Source organism: Ambystoma mexicanum, chromosome 7p (assembly GCF_040938575.1).
Source record: "Ambystoma mexicanum isolate Mex_15411 chromosome 7p, UKY_AmexF1_1, whole genome shotgun sequence".
Classification (NCBI taxonomy): domain Eukaryota; kingdom Metazoa; phylum Chordata; class Amphibia; order Caudata; family Ambystomatidae; genus Ambystoma; species Ambystoma mexicanum.
In genome coordinates, this window is record NC_090939.1 from 814,494,879 (window position 1) to 814,512,701 (window position 17,823).

The 17,823-nt window shown below is 41.9% G+C and overlaps 1 protein-coding gene across 2 annotated transcripts in view; it reads left to right on the forward strand.

The window, feature by feature from the left end:
* Window positions 1-16,571, forward strand: part of LOC138526336 (G-protein coupled receptor family C group 6 member A-like) — a 420,619-nt gene extending 404,048 nt beyond the window's left edge. For both annotated transcript variants that reach the window (XM_069636952.1, XM_069636951.1), the window contains exon 6: window positions 12,349-16,571. In XM_069636952.1, coding sequence (XP_069493053.1) covers window positions 12,349-13,388 — 1,040 coding nt within the window. In that variant the 3' untranslated portion in view covers window positions 13,389-16,571. The remainder of the gene's footprint in view (window positions 1-12,348) is intronic.
* The last annotated feature ends 1,252 nt before the right edge of the window (window positions 16,572-17,823 follow it).

Sequence of the window (17,823 nt, forward strand, 5' to 3'; positions counted from 1 at the left end):
AAAAGAAAAAGGAGATGGCAGGGTGGGACAACCTTTTAGTGCTTGGAATTGAAGATGTGTGCTTTCACATCCTTTTTAAAATCAGGAAGACATGATATTTTGCGTATACTTTGAGAAATCAAATTCCAGAGTGAGGGAGCACACATATTAAAGCGTGTGCTTCCAAAGCTTTTTAAGTAGTGTCTTGGAGTGGCCAGCTAGTTAGTACCACTTGAACGTAAATTTGGAAGTTCAGGTGCCTTTTATATGCGCAGTTTGTGGTAATCCGGAGCCTTGCTGAAATGCACTTGTGGGTGAGAGTGAGGATGTTGCGTGTAATACAATGTCAAACTGGAAGCCAGTCCAGGGATCTTCTGGCTTCAGCAAAGTGATCTCTACTGTTTTTTTTTCAATGACAGCTCTAACGGCGCCATTTTGTGCATCTGGAGTGTTCTAATATTACTTTTAGTAGTACCAATCAGCAGGCCATTGCAACAGTCGATATGGGTATTCACAAGAGTAGACGCAACTGATGCAAGGTTCACAGTGGTAAGGTAGGGTCTGATCTGTCGTAAGGAGTTGACTTGCGTAGGTGCAAGATGCCTTCACCTGTAAAACGTGCTTCTGCATGTTGAGCCCGGAGTCCACAAGAACTCTGGTTGAGCCAACAAGCTTCAGCTCGGCTTTTTCATTATTTAAAGCGAGGGAATTTATGACCATGCATCTTTGGATAAGGTCACAAACATTATTCACCTTGGCTGTGTCAAGATCGTAATTGCCAGAGAGCTCAAACATAAGCTACGTGTCATCAGCATAATTTGTGTATTTTATATCTATACCGTCAAGCAAGTCGGACGTGTGTAAATATTAAAAAGAAGGCAAGAGGCATGCGCGTTGTGGTATGCCACTATTCCAATTAGCAAGACTGCCCAGCCTCTCCAAGAGCAGGGAATGATCCACCAAGTCAAAAGCCGCAGAAAATTCCAGTAGCATCCCTACGGCAATTTTGCCCTTTTCATCAGCTTCTACCAGGTTGTCTCTGAGATTTAACATTACAGTCTCAGTCCCAAACATGGCGTAAAAGCCTAAGTTATTATAAGTGATGTGCAAAAAAGGAATGGTCCTGATTGGACAGTAATTCCCTATAACCTCAGGGTCAAGTATAATTATCTTGTGAAGAACTGGGGTGATACAAACTTCCTTGAGGCATTGAGGGACCACCACTTGAGCAAAAGAAGAGTTAATAATGTCCATTACTTGAGGGCAAGGCATTGAATGCAGCCCTTAACAATGGCGACAGGGCAAATATTGATGGGGCAAACAGTAGGTTTTAGTGCAGAAGTGTTGTTGAATCCTCATTCCCTCCTGGAAACAGCAAATAGTCAGCAGGCTACTATGGCTAGTAGGCACGCGAGCAAAAGAGTTAATACAATAATGAACTTTTACTGAACTGACATTCAAAATAGTGACAAGGAACATACCTGGGACCCTTTCTAAAACCAAAACCATCACACCCAAAACCTGGCACCCTTGCAAACAATCCTCACAGGCACTCTTGTGTTACCAGATGTCACAAGGGCAATCAATCAGGTAATGAATGACCTTCCCTTCCCCAAGCCAGGACCAGTGTGAGCCACGCCATCCTCCACAATATGAGCGCAGGCCAGACCTACCTGTTAAAGGGAGCTTCAGCTCCAAGGAGCGTCTACTATTGGACCTGACAAGTCAAACAGCAGCAACTGCCACAATATCACTCAATGGGCAGAGATGGAACTACCAAGCTAGTTCTCTCATTTTTCAGCCTCATTTGGCATCATCAGTGAGTTGGGACTTGGGTTTCTCGAAATGGCAACCCTGGGACACATATCTCGGCATATCCATCCCACTATGGTTGACAAACACAATACTAAAGAGTGATGGCTGGAAGGTTTTAAATAAATCAAAACCACTCGCAAAGGGTTTATGGACTTTGCATCGTATTTTTTTCACTAAATGCATTTCCATCTAATTTTTTTGCATCGAAAAAAGATGCATCAAAGGCATTTTTTTGTTCTTTTTTTGGGGGGGAGGTCATCCCCCCATACCCCCGTTTTTAACCCTTTAACACCCAACACAATAAAAATGAACCCTTTACCCCGCAAAAACATGCATTCGATGCATATTTTTTCGATGCAAATGTCTCGATGCTAATGCATTTGATGGAAAGGTATTAGATGCAAAGTCCAGATATCCTCGCAAAGCAATGTGCAACCCTCCAGATCCATGTTTTTCCGCCAGCTACACCATTACACAAGGACACAGACCATAGGCCCACAAGGCCTGAACTGATACATCATATCCCTTCTGCACGAGACCACAGGCAACTCCAGACATGCTTCGGCCGCATTAGCCCTCATCAGTAAAAATTCTGTTTATCACAAGCACAAAACCCACATCTGGACACAGCCGGCCACTTGTGGTCCACTCATGGTGGAACCCAGGCAACAGTGAGCAGTGATGGCTGGGAGGTTTTGAATGATTCAAAAACCACTGGCAATGTTCTGGGCAACCCAATAGAAAAGGGGCAATGGTTAAGCATTTTGGTCAGATGTTGTTCGCTATCACTCACCATTAGCAGTTGCATGGGGGTGACTCTGTTGTCCCTCGGGGTCAAGGAGAGGTTAATGGGAAAGTAGGCCTGCCAGTCTTCCAATTGAATCAATCTCTCCTTCTTTAACTACACATTCTCAGGAATCCTGCTGTGAAGGCTGGGACAGACATGTGGGTAAGGCTTATGTCAACAAGATGGTTAAATGATGTGTTTTTATTGAATTACATGGGAGTAGCATTGGCCATTAGGGCAGACTGCCATCTGTTCTCCCTGGAAGTGGTGCACGTTTTATGCATTTAAAACACAGATGCAAACTCACTGAGCCTCTTATTTTCAGGTTATCCTGGTCTGTCCCTGTCCATTTAAGTATTTCTGAGGACTTGCCAGTGATTTGACAAATCAGTGATAGACCTAGGTAAAGTCAGTTTATCTGTATGCCACTTTAACCGTCCTTTCTTTTGCACATAATTTTCTCTATGAATGTATTTGAATTTATCATTTTGCTTATTTTTCTAGATTTCATTTTGGGATGCAAATGGTCTTTCTGTATATCGACACACACGTACATTAACAAGAATGTTATTCATGTTAAGTGTTTGAATGTATTAGGTTTTTATGGAAAATTGTACTTGAACATAATAAGGGAACATTCCTATTTTGAGAGCCCCAATGAAGAGCTATTGCTTGAAACACAGGTAGGCTCAAAAACACACAGAACCATAAGTCAGACCGAATTGTCAATAAAGCAAAAAGAATATGAATTTACAGATTAAAAATAAAGTCATTTACAATGGATTGAGAACAGAACCAGAAATGTGAAACAAATATATTAGGACGGCGCGATTGCAAAGAGAAACACTTTCTAGAATTTCAGCGATTCACTTCTTTGCTTCCTAGCAGAATGCAAAAAATACTTAGGTACTGAACGAGGTCCCTCAATCCAGCAGTGTGGGGGGGTCGGTGGGGGCAGATCGGTTGTCCATTACTTTGCCTCATGGAATTACATTAAGCCTTTCCCCTAATCCTGAGGATGTTAGTGAGTATCAGGGGATGGCTGTAGTCCAGTTCCACAATCTGATGTCCTAGTTTTATATGCTCCTTCTAATGTCTAACACGAATTACAAATAAATAAATAAATAAATAAATAAATAAATAAAATTATTCTCAGGATGTATTGCCTGAAGGAGTGCCCTCCTCTTGTGGACATGAGCTGATCTCTGCTGCACAGACCGGTTTCCAAGTTGAAGGAAGGGTCCGCAATGACTGTGCCTAGACATGGATGCAGCAGTCTAACAGTAACATCATCCTTCAACCCACAGGCCTAAAATAGGCATTGTGATTTTTTTTTAACAGTGCTGTGAAGTGACCGATCCATCTCCCATTTTCTGTGACTAGCTCCAGGTTTTGTTTATTCTGCACAATGACTTCATGTCAGTCTCAACTTTACAAGTCCAGCTGTCAGTCATTAGTTTAGCGCTAGCACGACCAACAGTAAATATACACCTCCCCCCTTGGGATCTGCCTTTGGTCTTGAAAACTTTGCAGGAGTCCACTCTCAACCCTTTTTTGGTGGTGCCATTGGCTTTTTTGCACCACATAGTTCTCTGTAGCAATAGCTTCTGCCAAGGTGCCTGGGGAAGTAGGAACTCCATGTTTAGAATGTTTCCAGATAAGATACCTTTGAGGACTGATCCCTATTTACCTTGAAAGTATTGTCTGCCTTTATCATCAGTCAGGGGACTGTCCTATTGAAATTCTACCCTTCCATCTTTTTGCCCAAAAGAAGGGGTATTGCATCTGTTGGATGTATACAAGGCTGCCTCAATTTATTTGACTAGGTGGCTGAAAGTGCATATATCAAATAACTTTTTTCACTTTTGCCGCTGATCATCAGTGTTTTCTCCCTTCCTTCGTGTCCCTAAGTGGATGGTTGAGAACAGTAATCAAAATCTTGCCGCTAGGTTAGCTAAAGGGTCTCCGTATGGGGCCCATATTTCCCCTGTGCTACGTGCTCTCCATTGGCTCCCAGTCATGCAGCGGATTAAAGTTTAAGACTCTTTGTATAGTACATCAGGCGAGGCATGGACAGGGGGCTGAGTACCTCCAGGAGAAATGTACTCGTTATGTCCCTACCCGTTCTCTCTGTTCAGGCTCGGCCAGCCTGCTGTCGGTCCCCACGTTTCGTAGGTCTCACACTGGTGGTTGTGCTTTTTCAATCGTAGCTCCCCGAATGTGGAATGACCTACCGCTGACAGTAAAAAATCTGTCTGACCATCTGAGTTTCAGGAAAGCATTGAAAACATTTTTGTTCTAATCTGCTTGCTGGGCTCCTGTCTTTCTCCTCCCTCTCTAGTGCCAAGATACACCTGTGTGAATGCTGCACTCTATAAATTGTACTAATAAATAAATAATCAAAATAATCTGAAAATTAGGAACCCAAAAAAAGAAGGTGTTTTGCTCACTTTTCGGAGATTTGCAAACGTGGCGAATTTGCATTTCTGGCATACAAGGATTTCTAAGGGTGCAAGCTGCCCTGGTCACAATTTCTAGTGCCTTTGAATCCATCTTAAGGCACATTCACTACTGTTTCCCCCCCATCCACTCAACATTAGCTGATTTGGTTGCTGAGGAGCCCTTCAGCGATGTTCTTTGGCAACTTTGGAGTTAAGCTTTGTTGGCTTGGGTTCTGAAGGCTTTGCTCCCTGCTCCCCAGTCCTGCGAGGTGGCCTTGTCTGAAATAAAGTGCAATGCAGAGGGTGGCATAGCCCAATGGTAACAGTTAAAGCAGACTGACTTAACATGATAGAAGGGTGCCAGTCTGCCACTGCATGTTAGTACCCTCACTTGTGTGGTGAATGCAAGAGGGGAAATGTCTTCTTACTCGTTGAGCTTTCTCGTCCTCATACAATGTGCCTAAGGTCCTGGCACAGTCCCATGTTGCTCTCTTTGTTTGATACACATTTTTTTCCTGTGCTTTGCAACTGCCTCAAAGAACTATGAAGCTAATGCAAAGAAGCATGTTTGTACTGTATGTTTCAAAAATCGAAAACGAAAATAAGAATTACAACTGTAATCTCCATTAATGGAAGCCACCTGGGGCCAGATTACAGAAACTTTGCACCGGTGCAAGTGCAAAGATTGCAGGGTATTAGAACTAGGGCAAAGTTTGCCCTATTTTTAAAAGCACTGGGACACATTAAAAAACCATTGCACCTCGACAAGTGCAGTTTGGCATATTAATAGCACCAGTGCTAAAATTGCCCTAGTACTAAAACGATACATTTTTGATGCATTTTTGTATCTGGGCAAAGTTTGTGAGAACAGGTGAAAAAAGTTCTTTGTTGTCCAAAATCACTTTAGCCAGCAAGATATTCTCCGCACATGAGGTTGGTTTCATCTTGCCCAGTACCAAAAGCATCTCTTTCTCTGAAACTGGCCGCTTCACAGTATCTAGAACCAACTGGGGATTGTGCCCTAACTTCCCTAGATCATTTCTCCTTAGAAGCTATAATGTTATCTCTGGCCTTCTGAATTTTGGCCGTGAAGGCCTTTTGCACTGCCTCACAATCCTCCTTAGTGTGATTAAAAGGGCGTAGTAAGCATCTTGGGGTTTTCTATGTTTTTCAAGATCTCAAACATTTAGCTGGTAGAATTGGGGGCTGCTGCAATCTCTTTATTATAGTAATTGGATTTGGCTTCTCTAATGGCTTCCCTGTATTATATATTTATAACTTTCCAGGAGTCCTTATTAGCTGGTGTACGATTATGTAGCCATTTTCTTTTTTGACTGTGTTTTTCTAGCTTTAATTTATTGACCACATTATTATCAATCCTTCTGATTGCATTAGATTTTAAAGGTGCAAACTGTTCCACTAGATCACCTATTTGTGTGTTATATTGGGATAACATGTTTTCACATGGCTTGTTTGTCTGGAAATTGTCTAGTAGCTTTATTAGGCAGGGTTTTAATTGAGCAGGGCCGATGTTTTTATAGCTACGACTATATACTTTGTGGTGGGAATTTTTGGCACATACTGATACATGGTTCAGCAGAACATCAAAAGTAACCAGAAAGTGATCTGACCATATGTAGGGTTCTGTGGTGATGTTCTGAGGTGTTCAGATTCTGGGTTATAACCCAGTCTAACTGATAGCCTTGAGGTGCAGTAGGCTCCCCATTCACCACCGTAAATTCCAAAGCATTCTAAGTTTTTTCTAGTAAAATTGCTTCTTTATCTAATGTGTTTGCACGGCATCTGTTCAGATCTCCTACCAGTACAGTTGCCGTATTGATTGATTTAAGAATGTTTAACTGGGATGTTAACTCATCGTAAAAATCTGACACAAGTGAGGGAGGTCGATAGATAACTATAATATTTAAACAAGCATTGGGAGTATGGGCGAATTTAAGATGTAGAGATTCACAACCACTGCAGGTTAAGTTGGCTTTGAACACTTTAATTGAATCTTTGGCAATTATTGCTATCCCTCCCCCTGTCCCACTCTCTCTATTTTTGTGATATAGTGTATAGCCCTTTGGTACTGCTATACATAAGGTCCAAATTCTTTTCCTCAATCAGTTTGTGGATACTAATAGCGTGTTTATTCATAGATCAAATATTAACAAGCCTACTGTCCAAGTTTTGGACAGTATAGGAGTTGGCCTCTCCTCCCCATCTGCTATGGCTGATGCCGGTGTCATCTGAATAGGTACCGGTCTTACTCCTCTATTTTCCACTATGTGTAATTTCTCTTTGACACTATTGTGTCCTTTGTGCTCCGGGGAGGCCCGACGTACATCAGACACTCTTGGAGTTTCAGTATGGATAGCGGAAATACTTTTATTCATGCGCTCCTGTGACAGGGTCATGTCTGACAAAGATGCTGCAGTTACTGGAGGGGGGGGGCGGGCAGATATATCAGTATGTTTTAGCAAGGGTTTTGTCCTAGGACCACAATCATATGACTCACCCCTTGCCTGAAAAATGGCTTCCAGTACTTCCTTTATGCCCATATTAATGGGTCCGGACTGGGTTTGGCAAGCTTGGACTGGCCATGTTCTTCCACAGACTGCCACTGACTGCCCGTTCGCCCCTGCACGTTCGCACAGGGTTTGTGGTCGAACTACAATCTCACTGGGGATTGTAGTTCTTCCGTGTACACCACGCGCGTACAGCGACTAGCTCGCAGCTTTAAATCACACTGGTGTTAGGACAAACTGTTAGTGGGTTCCACAAGGAACACGAAAAATAAGCAGCACGATAGTTAATATTTACGCAATTTAAAATTACAATTTTCAAAGACACTAAAATTTCTCAAGCTAAAAGTACCCTTAGTACCACTAGCAAAGCATTAATGCAGACTATTAAAATGCTTTAGCCCAGCAGTTCTAAAATGGCAAAACTAAAACAGAAAGCGTCCAACGCTATGCTGTGTTATGCTTTGTCATGTTTTTCAGCTGTAGGAACATATTGTGTAATGTTTTGTTCCCAAAGCAGACTGCTCAATGTGTTTTGTTCCCAAAGCTGAATGCAATTTAACTGGAGTGTTGCTGATTTTTCACTTGCATTTTTATGTAATTATGCACTCATTCACACTTTTTTCTGATTTTGGTTTCCTTTTATACCAGCTGCTTAGGTCATGTTATGTCAGGTTATGTTATTTGAAGTTTCACTATATCGTTTTGCTTTTAATGGCTAAAGTTGAAGCGTCTTGAAGCAATCATAAGGCATCAGGTAGTACCCTCCTAAACACCTATTTTAAAAAAATTATGAAAAGAAACTGGAAAGGAAGGTAGACCTGGAAATTTAGGGCCTGATTCACAGAGCCTTTTCCAATGGGACTGCGCCATTTTAAAATGCTTCTATGAATCAGAGTTTGAATCTGGTACCTAATTCAACGCCTCCTTTCTGACCTAAGATTTACATGATGCCCTCTATTAGCAGGACACAGTAACTGCTACCCAGGACGAAAGGACTATTCAATGGCTGATCATGTAAAATAACTCACACAAGTGCCAAGCACTAAAAGGACTCCTGCCTCACACACCACTATAGCCATTTCCATAAAGATCTTAGCAGACTCGAAAATGTCCAGGAAGACTGGTAAGGGGCCAGATATATGTCCACGGGTTGCACCCAAAAAGTTGCACCCATGGACTGCAGCACAAAATAATGCATTCAACTGGTGCAATCATTTGTGTGTGACCCTCTACCAGTTCCTGTCTGGGGACTCCCCCGAAAACCACCTGCTATGCAGCACCGTTCGCCACTGTACACACTCTCCTGCCCCCTCCCCCACTTAACTGCTGTGGGCCCCTTCTCTAAATCTTGACCACTCTGCATAGTGCGGTGCTGCAAGCTGGGGGCACACCACAGCACGCTTTTCTGTGCTACCTTTGTTCCCAGGGCTTCCTGACTGCTGTGGCAGGGACTTTGTTAGCTATAAAATCATTTTGGTAACAGTGACATAAATGGGAATAAGGAAAAAAAAAATAAAAAGGTTGTTTTGCTCACTTTTAAGGAATTTCCAAATATGGCAAATGTGCATTCCTTCACAAATCACCCCACCCAAATATTGTTATTATAGAAATGAAATCCGATCCAGTGGCCCGGATCGAGTGGTTAACAGCCAGGTCCCAAGTTATAGGCCTGAGCACAGTGACGGATTTAACGATGGGCTTTGATACCATTACCATCTGATCTGCCCTGGCAGACTGGGTTTTATTGCTATTAGCACCCCAGGTTTAAAAACCGAAAACTCAGGGTGCTGACAGCAATCTATTTTGTTTGAATGAATGGGACGTGCTTGCAGCGTCCTGTTAATTGAAACATTCTTAACTAAGGTGGGCGCTGTAGAGATGGAAGGCGGGTCTCCTTCAGGGGCCCCTCTTCCATTTCCATGGCGGCTCGGAATGTGACCGCAGCAGTGGCACCGCTGCCAAAGGAATAAGGAAAGTGGGGTTGGGATGGTTGTCAGTTGAAGGGACGGAGCCAGCATGGGCTGGGGCAGGCAGGTGAAGAAGTGGGAAGGAGCAAGAGGTGGGGGAAAATGGCGGGGCAGATGCGAGAAGCCTCCAGGTTGCTCGGAATCTGGGCATGGATGACGGGATTGAGTGTGTGATCCAGGCAGCCTGATTGGCTGCCGCACCTGCCCCTGGATGCTAATGAAATATCAAAAGGATTTTTAGGTGTATAAACTGCCCAGGTCACAATTTATCTTGCCTCTGATTCAATCCTGGGGCATATTCACCTCTGTTTCATGTCCAATCTCTCCACTTTGGCTGGCTGGAGGGCTGGCTAAGGGGCCCTCAATACTGATCATTGAGCACGCTGCTGTTGAGCTTTGTTGGCTTGGGTCATGAAGTCTTTCCTCTTTGCTCCTCAGACATGTAAGTCTTCTTACTTGAGGAGCTTCCCCTTGCTCATACATTGCACCCTGGGTCGACGGAACAGTCCCGCGGTACTATACATCCTCTTTGTTTGATGTAATTTTTATTAATTATTGTATTATCTTTCCTGGATTTTGCAACACAATGCAGTGCCCCAAAGCACTAGGAAGATACTGCAAGGCAGCATGTCAGCATTGTATATAACACAAAACAAATATGAAAATAAGAATCAAGAAATAACTAGTGATGGGTGAAGTATAAATATATCTTATCCTAACCCAACATTCCTAACATAACATTACTTATGCCCCTCCCCCCTATTAGTGCAGTATCAAGACACAGTTTTAAAAGTCTTTGATATGAATGGGATCTTTTGAAAAAGGAAGGGATATGCAGCGTGCTTGGAGAAATGATCTGACATCCATCAAAGGAGTAAGTAAAGGGACTAGGAAGAGTAGGTTCTAGATATTAAGTAAACCAAGCACATCACTCCAGTGAAATTTCCACTTGTTTTTAATAACTGGAATCGTTTTTGGAAAGAGTGAGAAGGCATTGCATGGAACAAGTCATTGAAATCAAAGTATGGGATTATCCTCTGTATTGTGGTGAATCAAGGGAATGTGTTCTTTCCCCCCAGGGGGATGGGTGGGGCTGTGAGGCTAGGGGGGTAGCCTGCTCAACCACACCCTCCCTAGGGCTTAGGCAAATGGGATCTCACCAGAAGAGACTCCCCTTTGGGGACAAAGACTCCTGTTCCAGTGTGGAACTCCCTTCACCAGTAAACATATTGCCCTACATAGGACTGTCAAATCTTGCCAAGTAGCAAGACTCGGCCGAAGAAGAGGCTAAACAATGCTATTCTTCAGAGGGAAGAGAAAATGTTTCTTTAAGGAAAAGTAGCCAATCGAATGAGACAAGTGCAGGAAAGAAGAACACTCTTCATGTGGATAATGAGGAGGAACAGAGCGAGAGGTGTGTGTTTCCAGCTGAACCTGGCAAGAGTTTGAGCCTCTGCATGTAACAGAACCCGAGAATTCCAAACTTTCTGGGAAGCAAGAGAACGAATGTTGAATGATCAGCATACCTGAGAGCCTGAGAGGAGACATATTGGTGGTGGTATGACCCCGAACAAATTATGGTGGGCAGCTGGCCCACTCAGCAATGCTGAGACCATCCGAGAGAAGCCGTCACAAGCTATGCAGCTCCCCAGAGAGAAATCAAGGAAACCAGAAGAAGTGTGAGGAACGCAGGCGAGAGATGGCGAGGAAACCGGCATGCAAGTGTAGCAAAGAAAATTAACCAATGCCCAAGGCACAAGATACCCAAGGCTGTTTCCTAATGAGTATGACGTTAATAGGGGACTGGGGTGGCAAGTAACTTGTCACAATACAAATAAGAAAGAAAAGTTAATATATTGGAACTGTGATGAAATAAGTACAAAATCCATTACATTCATTGAAGGAGAGTTAAATGCAAGTGAACTATCATTGATAAAGGTGACTGTGATAAGTTGGGGAAAAGAACATGATTGTTCCCTGATGGGAATGAAAGTGGAGATTTAATACGTTTACTAAAAACTAAAATGTGCCAATACAAGAAAAGGAAGAATAACCACCCCCCAAAGAGGGAGGTGGATGAAAGTAAGAGAAGCTCAAGGGGATAAACCATGGCATATATCCTAAGCATGGAAAGAGAAGAAACATTGTGAGATACCCAAAGTGGAAGAGTGCGAGAAAGGAAAGGTAGAATATTAGGAATTAAAGGCCCATCAAGCCTTTACAACAAAACAAGTTGAACAAAGCAAAGACTTGCCTAAAGTTGAATGCAAATTGTCTAATGTGAGAAAAGAGTTATCTGAACTGATAAAGAGAGTTGCTAAAGAAGAGAACATATCTCAAGGAGACAAATGCTGGAAGCACGGAGCAGGAGAAGGGAGTCATTCGCCTGTCTTCATTTTGTTACAATAGTGAGAGGGTCAGATAGTAGTAGTTTTGGATGGCGGACAGTTTCCTTTTGGACATTGAGAAAAAGACAACTGCCAAACACCTTAGTTATTCTTTAGGTAGGCAACACCCCATAGACATAGGGCTAGTAATACATTTTGATTTATTTAATAAACCTTACTTAAAAATGTCCACAAATAGTCTGTGTCCTTCTTCTGACCAGTCACAGTATCCTGTTTAATTTCTTGCTTTGTTACTAATATTCTCTGCAGCTCCGTAGCATTGTGTGCTTGCAATTCCTAAATGTGTTGGAAAATACAATCTATGATTGTACACTGCTTCTTCATGACACCACAATTGATGTTTTACTTTTAAATGTACATAATTTAAACTGCTGATGAAAATAGTATAGAATGTAAAATAATTATTTCCATGTTCTTTTCTAGCTACAGGTTATTGCACATCATGTCAAGAAGACGAGTGGTCCAACAATGGAAGTCTCAAGTGTGAAAAGAAATTAGTAGACTTTCTCCGTTGGAATGATGCCTTTGCAATTGTATTATTAAGTTTTGCTGCACTTGGCTTCCTAACTGTATTTACTATAGGAGTTATTTTTGTAAAGCACATCAACACACCAGCAGTTAAGGCAGCGGGCGGCGTATATTCATGCATTATGAACATTTCTCTCCTGATTAGTCTTACAAGCCCACTGGTTTTTATTGGGGAGCCCACTGATGTTACCTGTCAGGTCCGTCAGCCGCTGTACGGCCTCAGCTTCACACTCTGTGTTTCATGTGTTCTGATCAAATCTCTCAGAATTCTTCTCGCCTTTGAACTTGGCAAAAAAGTCAAGCCTCCCCCAAAAATGACTTACCAGCCTGCAATGGTCATGATCATTGTAACGTGCATTCAGGTCCTGATTTGCACGCTGTGGCTCACACTGAAGCCACCAAGAATGAGGAAAGAAAGCAATATGCAGAAAAGGATCCTGCAGGAGTGCTCTGAAAGCTCAGATGTGGCCTTTGGGTTCATGTTGGGCTACATTGGTTTCCTTGCCTTCGTTTGCTTTGCCATAGCTTTCAGGGGAAGGCACCTGCCAGGCAAGTACAATGAAGCCCGGCTCATCACGTTCAGCATGCTGATCTACCTGTTCGTGTGGATTGTCTTCATCCCAGTCCATATTTCTGTGCAAGATATTTACCACCCTGCTGTTCAAGTGGTTGCCATGTTGGCTTCATGTTATGGAATTATATCCTGCCACCTTCTGCCCACCGTCTATGTTATATTGTTTAAGAAGAACAGTAATAATCAAACAAAATATTTCGAAAGTGTTCGTAGATTTTACAAAGGGAAAATAACCGTGTCTTCTGTGCCTGAAAAATTGTGTGATCAAAACAGTCCTATTTCTAACTACCCAGGATGGAAGATAATGTGCACTCATCATAGTGAGGCTTGTTCACTGCGTAAAAGGCGCAAAAGCTTTTAGGAAAGAGACAGAGTACATGCTTTTGATACAGATTGATTGGTACATTCAATATTTTGATAAACGCCAACTGAGGAGTCAAAATGACAAAATGCAATATCCTAATGAAAGTACTTAATCCACGCAAACACCCTCTATTCTGTACTTTAAGAACAATGGCAAACAAAATGACTAAAATAAGATAATTAACTGTACAAATAATGACACTTAAATATAAAACATTAAAATATAAAATGTAGATCTTTTGGGAGAAACTGATAGGAAAGTAGTAATTGTATAAACAATACGTACACAGGTCCAGATTCTCTTTTTTTACGCAAGCAATAAGGTGCAGGGACTTTCTAAATGGTTTATTGGGGATGATGAGATTATTGGATGATGACCTGCATTTCACTTTGCTGCCTCAAGGTGGCAGCGTTATTTAGTGCACTTTTGTAAGTGCTGAGGTTTCACTTGCTGTTGGTTTCTCATTGACATTGTTCCTGTTTACTACACAGGAAGGTGTGACAATCACTTTAACTATTTAATTGCTGGAAAAAAAGTCATGCAATGAAGCAGAAGGTGTGCCAGCTTCTGACGATCACACATTTCTTTAGCTATTTCATTTGCGGGAGAAAAGAAAAGTCATACAGTGAAGCTGCCAACTTCTGACAATCTCAAGTTTCTTTAACTATTACATTGCTGGAAAAAAAGTCATACAAGGAAGCACTTGCAATTTTACTTAATATCAATTTACACAGTTGTGAAATGTGCTTTATTTTGCCTTACTTGCCATGCGTAACTCTTTAAAGATGTTGAATGACTATTATGCTATATGTTTTTTCATCATCTTGAGAGAAATGGAGTCGCCCAACCCACCTCCTGACTCTTGCCTAAAAGATAAAGTCTGGTGCACGAACATTCAGAATGCTCTCACCAACAGAACTGCCACCTTGCAAAAGAAAATAGCAAATAAACGATGTAACTTAACCAATTTGACCCCAACTAAACCTACAGAAGTACCGCTCACCCAACAATCTCAAGGCTTTAAATTCGCAAATGTATCGATACCAGAGGTACAAAAAATGATCGCCTCACTGAAACCTTCAAGATGCCAGGGTGAAAGTTGCCCAGCACAGGTTATTAAAGATGCGGCCAGAGACTTGGCCCCATTCATTACCAAATTAATGAACGCTTCTTTCTCAAGTGGTACTGTCCATAGTAACTTGAAGGAATCCTATGTACTCCCATTACTCAAAAAACAATTGTTAGGCCTGACTATCCCCACAAACTACAGACCCATTACTACGGTCCCTTTCTTATTAAAAATATGGGACAGAGTTGCATACTTGGAAATCCAAGACTATCTAGAGGTCAATGAACTCCTGGGGATACGCCAATCTGGCTTTAGACCACAACACGGGACAGAAACAGCCCTCATTGACCTAAAAAGCCAGATTGACGATCTCAAAGACAAAGGAAGACTTTCTATCCTGCTCCTTTTGGATCTGTCGGCGGCCTTTGACTTGGTCGACCCCGAGATACTTTGTGATCACCTCAATTCAGCGGCCCACTTTCCAAGACAGCCATCAGTTGGATTCAATCCTTCTTAAACAATAGGACAATGCTAGTTTTCTCGCCGTCTGCAGCAGCTGATCCCATACTTATCACTAGTGGTGTGCCCCAAGGCTCGTGTGTATCCCCTACTTTGTATAACATTTTTACAAAGCCACTGTTTGATGAACTGGACCGTCTGGGTGTCACCTACACGAATTACGCAGACGACACCCAGATTCTCCTACCTCTCACAGGCATCTATGACACAGATGTACAACGTGTGAATGAAATCCACACAATCATTCAGGCATCGATGGCCCTACATGGCCTCTGCCTGAATGACGACAAAACGGAACTCCTCCTTGTGGGCTAACCAGCCAACATAAACAAAATGAGCCCCATCTATGCCACTATCAATATAGATGGGAGTAACATCCCAATAGCCAAAGAAGTAAAAACATTAGGTTTCTATCTTGACGCTACTTCTAACTTAAACAAACAAGTAAATATGACTGCCTCAGCCACTGCTTATACGTGCAAGCTGATAAGGGCCGGCAGACCTCTACTATCAAAAGAACATTGTCTTATATTAGCAAGAGCACTTATACTGTCCAAACTGGACTATTGTAATGGCCTCTACTTAGGAGTTAATAAGTCTGTGCTCAACAAACTTCAAATAATGCAGAACAATGCACTTAGAGTTGCATTAAATATACAGAGAAGAGAGCACATTTCAGCTACAAGAAGACACTACAAATGGCTCTCCATAAAAGAAAAGATCAAACTTAAAACCTTGTGTCTCACCTTTAAAGCACTGAACTTCACAGCCCCAACCTACCTCTCTGAAAAATTCACTATGAGATCATCTGCCAGAATTACTAGATCATTCAACACTTCTAGCCTGGTGATCCCGAGATACAACCTAAAAAGATCTGGAGGATCTAGCTTCCCGGTGATGGCTGCCCAACTGTGGAACACCCTCCCACTAGCCATCAAATCTACTCAGGTATGCTCTAATTTCAGAAGAAATGTAATTTCCTGGTTACTCAGTAAGAATTTGACAACAGCAACTTAGAGCCTTTAACTTCAGATCACTAACTACGAATTATCCCTCTTGACTACTCCACATCTGCTTACTCTAGCCACCTGGTAAAACTATTGTCTCTTTACACGTTTTATGTCTGTACTCTAGCCATATAGTAACTTACATTGGCAAATGTAACCGTATAACACTGCCTGTGTCTGTCACCTTCATTTGTAACCTATTTGTATCTGACTTCTATCTCTGTAACCTTCATTTGTAACCTATGTGCATCTGATTTCTATTTGTATGCATGACCAAACTGTTTTTAACCATATCGACTTTGTCTGTAACCATTTATTTGCTTTAAGAGCACCCAGATACCTCAGGGTCAGGTTGTGCTATATAAATATAAGAAACAAACAAATTGAATGCATTACTTGACATGCTTAAATGTGTAACTCTTTATCTAGTATGTTGCTCCAAAGAGCAATTGCTTATGCATAGCTATGCATTCTTTATATTTCATCATGAACAGTAGGCATATACATAATGCATTTTAGGGTTTAAGGATTTTGAATCACTATTATGTTTACAATTAAATACATTTTGCATGTTTGCATTGCGAAGCTGATTGCAAAGGTGATTGCTGTTCGTTGTGGTGGACTTGAAAGACAATCAAGCATCACTGGAATAATATTGTGGTATGGACATTTCTTAAAGAAGTTGGACCTCCATATACACCAAAGGTGTTACTAGTCCACTATATCTTTAGAAGTCACTTTTAAAGTTACTTAATACCCTTTATTTCTTGCTCTTAGGAATTGCCCCTCACTATTCCCAGAAGCCCTCAAATACAGGTTACGCGTGCATTAGCGCATGCATTGCGAAGCTGTTTACAAAGGTGATTGCTGTTCGCTGTGTTGGACTTGAAAGACAATCAAGCATCACTGGAATAATATCGTGGTATGGCCATTTCTCAAAGAAGTTGGATCTCCCTACACAAGAAACGCTGTTACTAGTGCACTATATCTTGAGAAGTCATTTTTAAAGCTACTTAATACCCTTTATTTCTTGCTTTTTTAGGAATTGGCCCCTCCCTATTCCCAGAAGCCCTCAAATACAGGTTGGCGCGTGCATTAGCGCGCGCATTGCTAAGCTGATTGCAAAGGTGATTGCTGTTCGCTTTGTTGTACTTGAAAGACAATCAAGCATCACTGGAATAATATCGTGATATGGCCATTTCTCAAAGAAGTTGGACCTCCCTATACACCAAACGCTGTTACTAGTGCACTATATCTTGAGAAGTAATTTTTAAAGCTACATAATACCCTTTATTTCTTGCTTTTAGGATTTGGCCCCTCCCTATTCCCAGAAGCCCTCAAATACAGGTTGACGCGCACATTTGCACTAGCATTGCGAAGGTGATTGCTGTTCGCTGTCTTGGACGTGAATGACAATCAAGCATCACTGGAAAAATATCGTGGTATGGCCATTTCTCAAATAAGTTGGACCTCCCTATACACCAAACGATGTTACTAGTGCACTATATCTTGAGAAGTCACTTTTAAAGTTAAGTAATACCATTTATTTCTTGCTTTTAGGAATTGGCCTCTCCCTATTCCTAGAAGCCCTCAAATACAGGTTGGTACGCGCATTGCGAAACTGATTGCAAAGGGGATTGCTGTTTGTGTGCAGTGGACAGCGAGTAGCGGTAGCATACTTATTACGATCTTTTACCCACATTAGTGTTTGTATGTGTACGAATCTGCTGTGCCCGTAGCTCGTGGTATCTGTGTGAGGACTTTCAACTCTTGGACCATCTTTATTGTCAGTCAGTGCTCTGTTGCTTTGATGCTTCAGTAACAAACATTGACTTAA